Below are 17,027 nucleotides of genomic sequence, written 5' to 3'. Positions count from 1 at the left end.
GATGACAACATGCCTGGTAAGTACTTGGCGCCACATCGAAAACAGCGCGTAGAAATAGACTCTAGTTTTGCTGAGGAGATATTTGCTTCATTTATGTCTTCCTTGAGGCCCATCCTTTCCAAACTGCCTCTCCCTTAGGCCTTGTGATTTTCACAGCCTGCTTATCCCACACCTGCCTTTCTCGGTATAGGCTCAGGAGTGAGGGTTTGAGTTTGCCAGTCAATCCAAGTGCCCCTGAACACAAACAGGGCCACAGGAGACCTTTTCAGGACTTAACGTCGATTCTGGCCAAGACGACATGTTCTTCCCTCTGCAGCTACTAGGGGAGGATGATGTAGACCCCAGTGTTGCTACTATGTGGAGCTAGAATCCCTCCCTATGAAGGCAGCCTCGGGGAGAACAAGCCAGAAATAGGAAGATTCAGACATTCAGAATCACGTGACATCATACATCATACTCCTGAATCCAGCTATGTCTGAAACCAGACTCGTGTCATCTCTCTTGACTTCTAAATTACAAGGGCCAAATTTGCCATTTTATTATTATCTTTACTTTAGTAAGAGTTGAGTTTCTGTCACTTACAAAATAAGAGCACTCAACAAATCCAACCAAGCTGTGTGGAAATGGGTGGAGGTTCAATCACACTGTCCTAAACTGGACATAGTGCTTGTGGTCCTTTCTGAGATACTGACCACCGTAGAAGAGTGCTCCAAATCCTGTGATATAGACTGTGGAATTTGGTTGGAAGGATGCAGAGGCTTCTGGCAGACAAACCCGGCGGATGTCATCGGTAAAGGTGACCCTGGGAGAGAACTGCACGGCAGCAATATCGTACTCTCTTGCTGGGAAGTGGTATCTTTCGTGGACAATAATTCTTCTGACATTTCTTTTCATTAATGGAGGGTTGATTGTCGTTCCAAAACTAACAGTCCATTGACGTGGATTTGCATTACTGGAAAATGTTAGAAATGAACAGAATATATAAACTGCACTATAATGATTACATAAAGGCTAATAAAAAACTCCATCTTAAAAATATATGTTGTAATGATAGTTTCCTTTGACCTTTAAATCCAGTCTTTTGCTATTTTGAAAAAATAAACTGTGTACAAACAGTATCTTAGAGCTGGGATCCAAAAAAGAACTATGAATTTCAGAACTGTAAAGCATATAAACTACCATTCATTTATCTTTTCAACAAATATTTATTGAAATTCTATGTGATGAGCCTTATATGGTGAAAGTGATGAACCAGATAGAAAAAGTGCCTGCTGATGGCTGTATTCGATTCCAGTGAAGGAAAAAAGCAAAACAAATTAGCAGATAAATAAATCCAAGCAGTAATCACAGTTATGAATAAAAAATAGAGCAATTGAATAGAATATGGGAGTGTGTGTAGGTAGATAATTCTCTTTTGAGAATATGATGTTTATTTATTTATTTGTTTTTTAGATTTTATTTATTTATTTGACAGAGAGAGAGATCACAAATAGGCGAGGAGGCAGGCAGAGAGAGAGAGAGAAGCAGGCTCCCTGGTGAGCAGAGAACCCGAGACCATGACCTGAGCTGAAGGCAGAGGTTTAACCCACTGAGCCCCCCAGGCACCCAGAGAATATGATGTTGAGATTGAGACATGGTTGATGAGGAGTCAGCTATGAGAAGACAGGGAGGCAAGTTTCCAGACCAGCCTGCTAAGGCCTAATACCAACTGGGCTATAGTTCAAGACACAAGGGAAGAATGGTGGGAAATGAAGCTGGCGAGGTAGCAGGAACCAGATTTTGGTGTTTCTTACATGTCATGAATAAAGAGTTTAGATTTCATTCAAGCTCTATGGGAATTCCTTGGATGATTTTAAGCCATGAGTAATGTAGTCTCTTGTACATTAAAAAGAAATTACATAAGTTCTTTCTGGAGAATAGATTGTTGGAGGGCAAGAATTAACAAGGAAAAAGTTGTCAGAAGCCTTGTGAAAAATGACCAAATGTGGGTGACTTGTAACTTGGGGGCTTGAGCAACTGGTGGATCTGGTATGGATGGAGACTGGAAAGGTCGTCTAGTAACAAAAGATCATCCAGTAAAGTCTTTGTTTTATACTTAAGGAAGATAAATTCTAGATGGGTTAAATTATTTGCCTTCTATCATGTCTTCTTGTCTCTCTGGCTCTTCTATTTATTAGACATGGTCTCTCACCACAATCTATTTATTAGTAGCAAGATTGGTGTTCTTAACTAAGTAATTGAACTAACATTACCCAAAAGGGATAAGCAGAGAGAGATATTGCCCATAGAGATACTTGTTTCTTGACCAAATTATTTCTTAATAGGTAGTTTTAGTCATAGAAAGAAGCATATAAGCATATATCATGGGGTTTAAGTCCAATTTGAAAGCTGTAATTGTGTTGGGATTATTATTTTTTTCTCTAAGGCAATTTAAAATTTAAGTTGTGTTTTTATATGTAATTTTTATGTGCAAAAATACTTTAATGAGAAAAACTAAATAAAAATTGGATTGTGGGGAGCACATGGGTGGCTCAGTCAGTTAAATGTGGAACTCTTGATTTGGGCTCAGGTCATGATCTTGGGGTTGTGAGATCAAGCCCCATGTTTGGCTCTGCCCTAAGCATGGAGCCTGCTTAAAATTCTCTCTCTGCCCCCTCTCTGCTCATGCTCTCTTTCTCTCTTAAAAAAAAAAAAATTGTTTGTGAACACAATTATTCATATTGTATAAATATGACTTTTTTTTTTATAATTCAGCCTTTTGTGAGTTTTATGGATGTAAATTTTCCTCTCAATTATGCCTAGATAAACTTAACATAAATCAAGTATTTTGAACTTGGGAATGCAAAGGACAGACCTTGAATACTATTTATTCAAATGGAAACGATCATTCTAGAACTTTCGGACGATGCCCTGATACAATTTAATACAGCTTGTATTTGTTATGTTTGTAGATAATGAGCCTGAAATAAACCTCTGACATGAGAGATACTAAGTGAAGATTACAGATAAACTTTCTAAATTCTTAATCCAGGCCCAAATAAAAAAAGGATACAATTTAATGGTGATAAGTATACATCAGTAATTTGGTTCCCCATCTAAAATGTAAGAAATCAAAGTGGGACTCCTATCTGGAAACCATCCCTGTAAAAAGGATCTGGGAATTTTGTTGATTATTAGCTTGAAAATCAATCATGTGATAAGAGTTCTTAAAGTGTTAATTTCATATAAGACTGCAATGGTATGAAATAATCTCAGAGTAGGGAAGGCCATAGAAAGTCATTTGGTCTTTTCACTGATCCAGTGCTTGAAAGATGGGACTGTTCATGAGGCAGACATATATGCCTAGGTTCGGTTCCACCATTCCCTAACAATTGTGACTTTGGGCAAGTTACTTAACTTTTTTTTTTAATTTATTCATTTTAATGAGAGAGAGAAAATGTGTGTGATCAGGAAGAGGGGCACAGGGAGAAAAGGAGAGAGAGAACCTTAAGTGCTGGCCATGGAGCCCAACTGCTGGGGCTTGATCTCACAACCCTGAGATCGTGACCTGAGCCCAAATCAAGAGTTGATGCGTAACTGACTGAGCCACCCAGGCACCTCAACTTAACTTTCCTTATTTCCCTCAGTGTAAAAGGGCTTATCAAGCAGGGTTTACTTAATGAGGCAAGTGTAAGAATTATATAAAACAAATCTCAAGCTACTAACTAAAAATTTGTAGCACATGGGAGCTTAATAAATGGTTAATAGTTGCTGTTGTAAGCACACTCTCTCCAGTAGCAATTCTTTTTGCTTAAATCCTGCAGGTGGGGGCCTCTCCTTTCCCACCTCTTTCTTCACCTTGGGATACCTCGCATGTCTGGGCAGCTCTAACTGTTGACAAGTTCTTCCTTGATACCTTAATTCTCTTCCACAGGAAAGCGTCTCAGACATAGGGTTTACGTGGCAAGGCTATATGGTTATACTATTACCTTTCTTTATCATCCAACACTCTATACTCTAAGAGTATTTCATTTCACTATGTTTTCTTTTAAGTCTGCTTTCCAGGAAAGAATTCACTATCCTAGTCAGGATTTGACCAACGAAGAGTCTCCTTTATTTTGGAATCTGTAGTTCTCTTAATACAATTTAAATCACCATGTAGTTTTGTGAACAACTGACTCATAGTGTGTTTTTTTCTGACTCAAATTTCTAAACAATTTTCACATGTTAAAACACAAATATGATTTTGGTACTGATACACTTGGATTTTTTTGGACCTATTTAGAGTCTTACATTTATACCAACTAAAATTAATCATATAGTTCTTGCTTATTACTCTAATATAATTAATGTCTTTTTGAAATTTCTGTTTTTCTTACCCAAACATTTGTCATCCTTTCCAGCATCTGTCATCAGCTACTTTGTTGATTATAACTTCCACATCATCTGCCAAGCCTAGAAAATACACTGTCTAGGACAGGGTGCAGGATTAAGGTCTTTGGTGGGCCATAAAAAACATCCTCAGCATTTTAATAACAATTGTTAATCATGATCCTTTAGTGAGAATTGTTTAGTTTTCGAGCTACCTATTACGATCACATTCAATTTATATTGTTTATGTTTTCAGAAGCCTTCCCATTTTACTTTGTCACTATGGCATTGATCATATTATCTATTTTGAGAAGTGTATTTTAAGGGAGACACTGACAAAATCAAGAACATTTATAGGAGAAGAACCAAGATTGTAGGGCATCTGAAGCTGATGCTGTGAAATAAAGTAGTGATATTTATTTTCACATATGGTTTGGAGATTTTCACTCATTTTATATTGTTTGGCTTGAAAAAGAGAAAATAAGGAAATTTTTCTTTGCATGGTTCTATGGTGAAAAGAAAGAAATTTGATCCTTGCTGCTCCAGATCAAAGAACAAATAACAATGGTGGAAGTTATTAGGTTGCAGATTTGGCGTTCAGTGTTATAAAGATATTTGCACAAGTAGAACCATCTACCACAAAACTGGCAAACTTTGGAGAGAGTAAGCCCTCCATTCCTTTGGGATATTCAAGGACAAACTAGGTATCTGCATAAGGGATTTCTGTGCATTCTAACATATTGCCCTATTGAGCTCTGATGTCTTTCAAACTTTAAGAATCTAAGTCTCTATACAGATTTGGACTCAGGCAGGCAGAATTTACTACGGTATCATAAGTCAGAATTTTATTTGCAAATAACTTTTCCCATTTGGTAAGCTGTCTTTTGTTTTATTTTGTTAATGTCTTCCTTCACCACACAAAAGCTTTTTATTTTGGTGTAGTCCCAAAATGGTAGTGTAGTTTTGGTATAGTTTAATTTTGCTTTTGTTTCCCTTACCCAAGGAAACATGTCTAGAAAAATGTTTCCACAGCTTATGTCAAAGAGATTGTTGCCTGTTTTCTTCTAGGAATTTTATAGTTTTAGGTCTCACATGTAGGTCTTTAATCCACTTTGAGTTTGCTTTTGTGTATGTTATAAGATTGTGGTACAGCTTCATTTTTTTGCATGTAGCTGTCCAGTTTTCCCAACACCATTTGTTGAAGAGACTGTGTTTTCCCCTTGTATATTCTTGTCTCCTTTGTCACAGATTAATTGACCATATAATGGTGGGTTTATTTCTGGGAACTTTATTCTGCTCTATTGACTTGCATGTCTATTTTTGTGCCAATGTCATATTGTCTTGAGTACAACTTTGTAGTCTACCTTGAAAACTGGGATTGTGATTCCTATAGCCCTATTTTTTCCTAAGATTTCTTTGGCTAAGTGGGATCTTTTGCACGGTGAAGGAAATCATCAACGAAACAAAAAGGAAGGAAACCTACTGAGTGAAAGAATATATTTGCAAATGATATATCTGATAATGGGTTTATATTCAAAATATAAAAAGAATTTATACAACTCAACACCAAAACAACAACAACAACAACAACAAACAAACCCTAAAAAACAAATGCTCTAACTGAAAAATGGATAGAGGGCCCAAATAGATATTTTCCCAAAGAAAACCTACAGATGGCCAACAGACATATGAAAAGGTGCTCAACATCACTGGTCATCAGAGAAATGCAAATCAAGACCAAATGAGTTTATCTTTGTGTATGGTCCATTTATATACAATGCAGTATTATGCCTCCACTGGAAAGGATAAATACCCAACTTTTGTATCAACATAGATGAGACTGGAAGAGATTATGCTGAGTGAAATAAGTCAAGCAGAAAGAATCAGTTATCATATGGTTTCACTTACTTGTGGAGCATAAAGAATAACATGGAGGACATTGGGAGATGGAGAGGAAAAGTGAGTTGGAGGAAACTTGAGAGGGAGACAAAGCATGAGAGACTGTGGACTCAGAAACAAACTGAGGGTTTTGGAGAGGTGGGGGGCGGTGAGGCTGGTGGTGGGTATTCTGGAGGGCATGTATTAATGAAGCACTGAGTGTGGTGCATAAACAATGAATTCTGGAACACTGAAAAGAAATAAAATAAAATGAAATTTAAAAAAAGAATAAAAAACCCCAAATGAGACATCACCTTAAACCTATCAGAAAGACTAAAATTAGAAAGATAAGAAAAATGTGTTGGCCAGGATGTGGAGAAAAAGGAACTCTTGAGCACTGTTGGTGAGAATGTAAATTGGTACAGTTATTGTGAAAAACAATATAGAGGATCCTCACAAATTAAAATAGAATTACCATATGACACAGTAATACCACTACTGGGTATTTATTCAAAGAAAACAAAATACACTAATTCAAAAAGATACGTGCACTCTAAATCAAAGCTATAATGAGACATCACCGCACACTTGTCAGAATACCTAAAGTCAATAATGTAAGAAACAACAGGTGTTGGCGAAGATATGGAGAAAAGGGAACCCCCTTACACTGATGGTGGGAATGCAAACTGGTGCAGCCGCTCTGGAAAACAGTACGAAGACTCCTCAAAAACTTGAAAGTAGAACCACCCTATTATCTAACAACCACACTACTAGGTATTTACCCAAGGAATACAAAAATACTAATTCGGAGGGATGCATGTTTATAGCAGCATTATTTACAATAGCCAAATTATGGAAACAGACCAGATGTCCATTATGAATGGATAAGTAAGATATGGTATATATACATGCAATGGGATATTACTTAGCCATAAAAAAGAGTGAAATCTTAACCATTTGCAATGACATGGATGGAGCTAGAGCATTATGCTAAGTGAAGTAAGTCAGAGAAGGACAAATAGTATATGGTTTCACTTGTATGTGGAATTTAGGAAACAAACCAAAGAGCATAGGGGATCAAAGGAGAGGCAAACAAAGAAACACAACTCTTAACTATAGAGGATAAACTGATGGTGACCAGAGGGGTGGTGAGTGGTGAGTGGAAGGACAGGTTAAGTAGGTGGTGGGGATTAAGGGGTACAGTTGTGATGATGAGCCCTGGGTGTTGTATGTAAGTGCGGAAGCACTAAATCGTACAGTTGAAACTAATATTACATTGTATGTTAACTGGAATTTAAATAAAAATTAAAAAGGGAAAAAAGCCAAAAAATGTTATATGCACCCTTATGTTTTAATGCAGCATTATTTACAATGGCCCAAATATGGAAGTTACTTAAGTATCCACTGATAAACAAATAAATAAGGAAGATGTGAGGTGTACACACACACACACACACACACAGGAATATTACACAGCCATACGAAAGGAGGAGATCATGCCATTTGCAACAGCATGGATGAACCTAGAAGGTATTATGCTAATAATAAATAATTCAGACCGAGAAAGACAAATGCCATATTATTTCACTCATGTGTGGAACCTGAAAAAAAAAAAAGGAATAAACAGGTAGAATCAGACCTATAAAGTCGGAGAAAAAACTGATGGTTGCTGGAGGAGGGGAAGGTTGAGGGGTGAGAAAAATGTAGAATGAATAACCCCGAGGAATAAAAGGCAGAGCATGGGAAATAGAGTCAGTGATGCCATAAAAATGTCGTATGGTGATGGATGGCAGTTACACGTTTGGTGAGCACAGCGTAGTGCAGAGAGAAGCTGAATCACCATGTTACACACCCGCAACTAATGTAACATCTGTGTAAACTATACTCCAACACCCCTTCCCAAGACCTGTGAGGCCGTGACCAATGAGTGTTAAGATAATTACTACTACCCCCAGTAATGTTGCAAAGAAGTATACAACTGTAACATTATATTAGAAAAGAACCAGAAAGAAAACTTTTTCATTTACATCAGTAATATTTGGGGGTATTGGTTTTTACTCAGAACATAATAAAACTCAGTTTTTAACAGTAGTGGAGGCCAACGTAGAGTCAATAACTTACTTTGTAAAGCAGTGCGCTGCTGTGATGAGCCACGTATTACTGACCAGGGTGGCCCCACACTGATGTACGTTATTACGCTGAAGGGAAGCTTGCCAAGGCCAGGCAGCCTTGGCTGCGACGTCTCCAGACATTATTCTGTTGACTATTAATGGAACAACTCGTTTACCACAGCCTGTAAGAGATAAGATCATTAAGTCATAAGAAATGTCTCTATAGTCTTTGGTTCAGGGTACCTAAGAGAGAGTGCTAATCTAGTATTGACATTTATCATTATATAAACATATACAATATGAATATCTATCCTCTTTGTTCCCTGATATGTTGATGTTTTGCTCATCCCTGTATTTATTTGTGGATATATATTGCTTACTAAAGCTATGTGAAACTACAAAGGGTTGGTATATCACAAAGTAGGTGTCCTGAGGACTTGAGATGTCCTGGGAACTCCTACTGAGACTATTGCTTCCCAGTTTCTGAAGACCCAGTGCATTACTTTGACCTGAAATTGTTACCAGAAGAGCTCCCCAGACAAATAATTGCCCATTTGTTGGAACTCCTTCTCTCATATATTTTTCTGTATGACTAGTTCCTCAGGTGTGCATGGGTTAATGTATGATGACCAGTTTCTCACTCTTCAGGATAGAGTGCCACGTTTCCACATAAATATCCCATTCACTATTGGTCGGAATAAATACGTACTGTATTATGTGTATCAGATCAGAGATTATTTAGCTGCTTATGGTTTCTCAGAATTAAGCCTGTTATGAACATGGTGCTAATAAAGAAAATATTGTAGTTCAATTCTTCTTCCAACTAATTGAGTATCAAAAAAGAAAACTCATTTTATTGATATTGACTACACAGCACTGTGGCCTGTCATTTTAGAAATCTCCACCACTCTGCCTTCACTCTAGTGTAGACTAACGTTTTTCTCATCTGGAGGACTAGGATGGCTTTAGTTTGTCACCCTCCTTCTGTCCAGCTCTTCTGATCTATTCTCCATGCTGAAAACTGAGTAATGTTTCTTATATGTTAAACCCTTTAATGACTTCTCTTACTGCCTTTCAAATAAAGGAAAAATGTTTCAGCATGGTTCTGGTCCTTGATCATTATTATCATACCCATTTCCCATTCTATGTTCCAGTTACACTGACATTTTTATGTTATAAAAAATGACCATGTTCTTGCTTTTCTGAAGATATTTTTACATACTACTGCCCCTGTCCAGGACACTTATTCTACTTGCCACTTGATTCATGGCATCTCCTCTTTCTCCTGTCTCAGGGATCATTTTCTGATCCTATAAGACCAGGTTAAGCGGACTCTGTGATTGACTGTCAATCACATTGTGTACTTTCTCTATTGTAGCATTTATCACACTATTTTAACATTTCCTGATTTATTTGTGTCTTCCCTTACCTTCAAACTCTTCATTTTAGAGGAGGGATCGTGTCTTATTCATACTGGGATTCACTTTCTGGCACTTGGTAGATGTGAAAAAGATACTTGTTGAATGAATGAACGAATGAATAAATGAATAGAAATATATAGTGTGTTTGCAAGATACAGAGGCAAAGACATGAATACCTTTGTTCAAATTCATCACCACTTTGATAAAATCTTTCAAAATTTAGGCCACAGTGATATGGAGTGAGTGGATGGAGCTGCTGTCAACCATGAAAATGAATGTATTAAGCACATTTTATAGCTCAGTCATAGATAATACGGTCTATTTCCTCCCCATTTATTGCTTTCTTTAATTTTATTTCTCAGCAGAAAGAACATTTCATAGCATTTCTAAAATTAGAAAAACAAGCCCATTTATTCCGAGGCAGAAATGCATAATTTATTTAAATTACCCCCGAATTCCCACCATGTGAAATGTTTTTCTTGAACATGATGAAAAAGATCATTTTCAGAAAAATTTATTTCCATCTGTTGTCCAGTTGTTACTCTCTTCCAAAGAGAATGTGTGATATGGATGGGAAATTATGAGGTAATACTTGAAGACATTGTCCTTTTTGATGTGGAAATGGAATTTGTTTTTAGAAGCTAACTAGACTTACATGCTTGGACAGTTAGCTTCCCTGTTGATGAGCTCATTGCTGAAAAACAAAATGGAATATAGATTGATAATGTGATATGGTCTTAGTTGGTCTTTCAGAGGATATTAACTATATATGAACTCTGGACAATCGAGCATGTAATCAGGAGAATGGTAGCCCAATAAACTAGATATGTATACAATTTTTATAGAGATTCATAGGCAACCTCTGGGTAGGTGGAAAAATCCTCAAGCTGTAGGTGATTAAGACTCAAATAGTGGGTGATTGAACCCACAAATAGTTTTTATTAATACAGAACAGGGATTTCCTAATGGGCAGGATATAGCCTCTTTGGATTTCACTTCAGGAGTTAGAGAAAACGGGGAAAGAGGGAGCAAGTAGATGGGGTCTCCAGGCTCAAACCCAGCCTCTGTCAGAGCAGCTCTGCTTTTATCTCTTCTATTGAGGAATTCATGTAAGCCTTTCTTTAGTCAAAGGGTTTAGGAATGAAAAAAAATCTTTGAAACCACCCATATAAACTATATTTAAAATACTTCTAAAACAATTACTAAATTGTCAAAATAAATTTTTCTGAAGAATAAATGACTATGTAGTCTTATCCAATATCTGCTGAATATTGGTAAAGACCAGTTATTGGACAGAATCTAAAATCAAATTTTCTCAATTTCCAGCAAAGTTAAGAATTTAACAAAGGATTAGGACGCCTGGGTGGCTCAGTCGTTGAGTGTCTGCCTTCGGCTCAGGTCATGATCCCAGGGTCCTGGAATTGAGCCCCGCATCGGGCTCCCCGGTCTGTAAGCCTGCTTCTCCCTCTGCCTGCTGCTTCCCCTGTTGTGCTCTCTTTCTCTCTCTGTGTGTCAAATAAATTAAAAAAAAAAAAAAGAATCTGACAAAGGACACATGAACATTTCAGCTTAAATTGATGGAAGGTTATTTGAAAATTGTGTTGATTTTCAAGATAAAAAACCTTACTGAGCAGAATGAGGATAAACTGTTTTACTTATTTTGACCAGTGCCATGTTTTTCAGACTCATACTCGCTGTCTCTAACTTTACATTGTGCAAAATAAGAATGTTTCTTTCTACTCACCTTCTATAAATCCAACTTGGCAAACTAGTAAGGACGAATTCTGTGAAGCAGGAATTTTGAAAGTATTCAATTCAAGAATACCCTTACATGGGTGCCTGGGTGGCTCAGTGGGCTAAGCAGCTGACTTCTGCTCAGGTCATGATTCCAGGGTCCTGGGATCGAGCCCCACATTGGGCTCCCTGCTCAGTGAAGAGCCTGCTTCTCCCTCTCTCTCTGCCTGCTGCTCTGCTTACTTGTGCTCTCTCTCTCAAATAAATAAATAAAATCTCTAAAAAAAATAATACCCTTACATTCATGCCCAAATCATTATATGATAAAGAATCAATTGCTCAGGACAGATTCTCAGTATTTACTCTATAGAAGAACTCAATTTTCTGTCAAATGTAGTTTGACAAGAAACAAGAAACAAATTTCTTGTTTCATTTTTTTAAAACATAATTTAATATTTCCTACATTAGTTAGTAATGGATTAAAATGAAAGTAGTATGATGTTAAACTTCTTTAAAGCTTCATCTTAGTTTGAGCAAGACACAAATTTCCCCTTTCCAGGAAGGGTACCAGGTTGTTTGAAATGGTTGTGAGTGTAATTGGATTTTTGAGGAGTGAATTTTTAGGGAGAATGATCACACTTAGAGTTAAAATATCCCCATGCAAGTAACTAGCTGTTGATATCTAATTTTTACCAAATAATTTTACTTTTCATGTGAAGGAGTGAAATGAATATTAACACCTAAGCCATGAAAATGAGCCTCTAACATACTTCTGAGTTGAGAGTAATTGCGTTAGTATTCAGGGGTCTGCATGCTACGAGGACCATGAGGGGAACTGGAGCACACATGAACCAAACGTAGGCAGTGACCTGCTCTTTCACAGCCATGGTGTTGTAAGGGCCTTAGCCAGAGCGACCCCATCTCGGTAGAACAGCCATTTTGTTGTTTATGCAGTGAACTTAAATTGACCTTGCCCCCCAGAGGAACATAATTAGAAACAAGTCTGGGAAACCAGTAAAATATGGCTGACAAGTCTCTGATAAAAGAGCCCAGATATAAGGACAGGTCAGGTCAGGCTGAGATAACAGAGCCCAGATGCAAGGACGAGTCGGGCCAGGTGGAGGCGTCCATACTATCTCCCTAACCACCAAAGAATACAAACCCTGTCTTTGGGGCGCCAATACTCACCAAAGTGATAGGCTAGTTCAAACAGCTACTATAGGGTAAATTGTAATTCAATTGGCCACCCATGTGTGACCTAGCATGACTATGCAACTTTCTCTGTGTGTTACAATCTCATTGGCCAGGCTCAATCACATGGCCTTTGCTCTATAAAAGCAAAGTGGGGGGGGGGTCGCTCCCTCCATAGGAGACGCCCCTGGCGGTGGGTTTGATTCTCTGTTCTGGTGTGAAATCAAGCTTTGCTTGACTTTCACTTTATATCAGTCTAGATCCTTTGATCACGGACCCCATCAGTGTTTGCAATGCAAAGGAGCCGATTTTAGCTTCCCTTTGACACATTGCATCCCTCGAAGGATCCATATCACGCAGTGTTTGTTTTTCAAAAGAAACCCCAGAAAACAACAAAACAAAACCAAACCAACCCACAGATTCTTGACAAATAACAGATAATCCTGGGCTGCAGGGTTATTTCTAGACTTGGTCTAGAATGTCAACAGTTTCCCACTCATTGGGGACCGTCCAGATTGAGTGTTCCTGGAGAGCTGTGATTTTGCCTTGAGGATTATGCTGAGCTTTTCACTAAGTGGGTTTTCCTAAATGTTAGTAAACACTTCTCTTTTTACATTTGGAAATTTGGAAACTTTCAAGGTTGCAGCTTTTTCTACTACCAGTCACTCACATTATGCTTTCAGATTTCCAAAGCACGTGTAGAATTTACTAGCTTTCTAAGTAGTAATGGCCTATATGTTTCACATTTTCTATTTTCTTATACATCCTCATATACATGATTACAGGAAGAATAATTGCAATTTTTATGGATGAGAGAACAGAGGTAAAGTCATGGGCCAATTACTTGGGTGGTCTTAAAGTGACTCAGTGGGGTAAACTTTCAAATCAGGTTCTCCAACAACATCCTACCTTTTAAGCTACTAGTCATTAAGATTAAAGTGTATTACATAAACTGAGCCTGTCGAAAACAAAAAGGCCAGGCAACGGATAGCCATTTTGTGCTTCATTGCTGGTTTCAGATAGCTCAGGCTTTTAAATTTCTGGCAATTAACTGGTTATTGGAAGTCACACACAACACGTCCTATACTTTATCAGAACTGCCACTATTTCACAACCTCAACTCATTTGTTTCCCCATGTAACAAGGTGGATTAAGCCCTTGACAGGTTCTTCCCTCCTGGGTTGGGAGAGGTCCCCAGCTTTATTCCCGGAGTAGCTGACTCTTCACCAGCAAACTCACGCCCCTCCCATTCCCTGAGATTTTCACTTCCTGGTCAGGTTTCCTCTTGAGGAGTCAGCCAGACCCTTACAAGGGTAGGGCATCCTGTTTCACCTCTGATATTAATTACTTACCCTGAAACTCTCTTAAGTCTGGTATCCATTGGAATTTGTAGGAGAAATCTGCACTTGTGTGCCGGAAGGAAGTATTGCAGAAGTAGCTTAATGCACAAGGGTAAACAGGTTTGTGTCTAGCCGCAGAGCCTTTAATATGCTAATATAAGAGATGAATATCATAGACAGAATTTCTAAGACGTGTTTGACCAGAGCACTTTTTTATATAAAGCCTCTCAAGATATTAGAGATCTAGATTTGAATCTTACATCGTTTTATTTATTAGTGTCCTTAATTTTTTGTTTCTCTTTCATATTTATAAAGGTGAATTTGCCTACTTCCTAAGAATATAGAAATTAGATGCTGCATGTGAAGAGTGTAGAAAAGGGACTTGATAAGGATTGGTTTGCCTTTTCAGTGTAATGATAATGGCATAATGGTTTGTGATTTTAAAAAATTTTTATTTTATTTTTTTTTCTCACCATAGGATACCCCCTCCCCAGTGTCCATCACCCGCCACCCCATCTCTCCCACCCGCTCCCCTCCAGTAACCCTCAGTTTGTTCCGGTAGCTCAGAGATTTTTAAAACATCACTTTTAAGGTGGCTTTAGTGGCTCCAAAGTTTTTTTTTTTTTAATCATTTTCCCAAATGCCCACAGGAGGAAAAGTTAAGAGAAATGTCATAATTTCACTATATATAGAAACCATCCATATTTTTAAAAGGCAACACATGAGTTTATGTTTTAGGAAGGTCACGTCCTGGAAAATAGTTGTTGCTAAATGCTTGGTGTTTTCCCTACCTTAGTCATGGAGGTGGTGGCTGGATCAGATTAATTCTCTATTAGTGGTAAGGTTTGCCTTTACTTAAGGATGACTGCCGGTCAATACCTACAGGAAAAACCACTTGACAACTAACTTCAGACTTGCATTTATCAGAGAAACACAAAACCTTGAAATGGCATTTTTTTAACTTGAAAAAAATTTTCTCATCTAAATTCTAGCTGTTATTTGGAATGGAAGTTAATGGAAAGTAAGTTTAAGATAAGACATAAAGTAGAACGAGTAGAAAACTTCACACCCCCCAAAAGAGTGTACCTACTTACCATTAACTTGAACTGAAGACACATTTATGGGTACGGCTCTTGTGTTCCTTATCTTCTGATTTAAGATGCTAAGGATTTTCTCCTTTATTAAGGCCCTTTGCTCAGTAGAGGGGAACTGAAACACCATAACGATGTCTACTTTCACACCATCTTCCTCTGGACTGCAACGTACAAGAGAAAGATGTTTATTCAAAGAATACACTGGGTCTTACACTCTTTCCTGGATTTAACACTCCTGGATTATGCCTTAATTGCTAAAAGTGTTGAGAACTAATCTTCTTACATTGACATTCATCTCTATGTCACTGACTCAAGATCATTTTATATGTCCCCTCTTCAAGTTTCCATCATATTTTGAGTAAAATTTCCCCATTAATTTGAAGGCTTGTTATAGTAGTTGGGTAAGATTCAGATCTCAAAAAAAATTCATCCAAATTGTAAAGTCTAAGGATCAGAAGAAACTTTAGTGGTCTCTTTGGCCAGCTGATACCTACATCACCTCTAAGCACCCACAGCCCTCTAACCCCCCGGGCAGTAATTAAAATGATGGGAAATTTACTTCCTTCCAAAGGTTGTTTCTCTTTGATCAGCTCTAATTTTAAGAGAATTCTTAATTTTGAGTTGAAAAGTGTCTCTTTATATCTTCCACTACATTAGGATTAGGTCTACCAGTTGGGACATATATAAAACATCAAGTTCCTTTCCCACATAAAATATATGAAGACAGTGACATTCCTGGTTCCCGAGTCTTCTCCAGATTAAACATGTGCAGTTCTTTGAACTTTTTTTATATAAACAAGTTCAAGTCTCTCTACCTGTAGTATTCAGTTTTTCCTTTTTAAATTGGGAAAACCAAACAATTAAAGGCCTTTAAAAATTAAATCTATGTACTGATCTGCTTTGTCTCTTATTTTTATACTTCAAAAGACCCAAGCTCTGAAAAGCACTACAGGCCTAATTCTCCTGAATCCTTTAACTAAAAACAGGAAATCGTATTGATTCTGAGGCACTTTTATATACTGTTGTCCATTTAGGCTCCAGAATGTGAAGATACAAATAATCAGAATTTTATGACATATTGGCAAATGTAAGACCAAGTTAATTTTCCCTCTTTAGACAGAAGGAAAACATTTTTTATGAGGTAGAATTTCTCTAGCTCCACAGAGAAACTTACAAGTTATAATGACTATAAATTTCAGAGTTCACAAGACTATCATAATGTTTCTAGAATGTGATGGTAAATCAGAATTTGAAAAGAAATGATACGAAATCTAGAGAATTTCAGCAAATATGTGCTTTTTATCTCCTAAACATTGTAGAATTTATCTAATTTATATTATAAATTAGATAATTAGATAAATTAGATTCTGGAGGTCACTAGTTATTTAGTAAAGGTGTAAGGGACTTGGAATAAGTCGTCTAATAAGACATTAATCTGTAGTCAGAAAAATATTATTTCCTTTATATAAATCTGCCTGAATATATTCATTTTTTAAGAGGATGAGTCTTATAGGCTCATAGGTTTGCACCTATTATGTATTTATGTTCTGCTACATGCTTTCCAAATAACACAGTTGAAACCTCTGAGTAATTTCTGCAACTGATATGAACCTTCTCCCTTTATCATAACAAACAGAAAATCTGTTAAAACAGGAACATTTTTTGTTTGGGTATGGCTCCTGGGACTTCATTACAGGTAAAACCTATAATTCCATTCTGCAGTCAAACTTTGCCTTCTTATTTTTAAACTGATATATCTCTCAAGACAACTTGGTAGGTTTTCCCAAGGGCACAGGTTCTGGTAGTTCTGGGCCTTACAATCAGTTGATGGGGTTTGAATCTTTTTTCTGTCACTTGGGGAATTTTGAATGTATCACTCAGCTTCCCTGCATCTTAGTTTTTGCATTT

At 37.3% G+C, this 17,027-nt stretch overlaps 1 protein-coding gene across 2 annotated transcripts in view; it reads right to left on the bottom strand.

Annotated features, from left to right (window-relative positions):
• TMPRSS11A (transmembrane serine protease 11A) overlaps nt 1–17,027 on the bottom strand; it is a 58,655-nt gene that overhangs the window by 5,979 nt on the left and 35,649 nt on the right. The window contains exons 5-8 of one of the 2 annotated variants that reach the window (XM_059160112.1): nt 15,120–15,280; nt 10,416–10,454; nt 8,350–8,521; nt 693–952 (exon numbers count right to left, since the gene is read on the bottom strand). In XM_059160112.1, coding sequence (XP_059016095.1) covers nt 693–952; nt 8,350–8,521; nt 10,416–10,454; nt 15,120–15,280 — 632 coding nt within the window. The remainder of the gene's footprint in view (nt 1–692; nt 953–8,349; nt 8,522–10,415; nt 10,455–15,119; nt 15,281–17,027) is intronic. The other variant, XM_059160122.1, reaches the window with a different exon arrangement.

The sequence above is a fragment of the Mustela lutreola genome, chromosome 1, assembly GCF_030435805.1.
Source record: "Mustela lutreola isolate mMusLut2 chromosome 1, mMusLut2.pri, whole genome shotgun sequence".
Taxonomy (NCBI): domain Eukaryota; kingdom Metazoa; phylum Chordata; class Mammalia; order Carnivora; family Mustelidae; genus Mustela; species Mustela lutreola.
The sequence above is the reverse complement of the archived record's forward strand: the minus strand, read 5'-3'. Positions and strand labels throughout refer to the sequence as shown.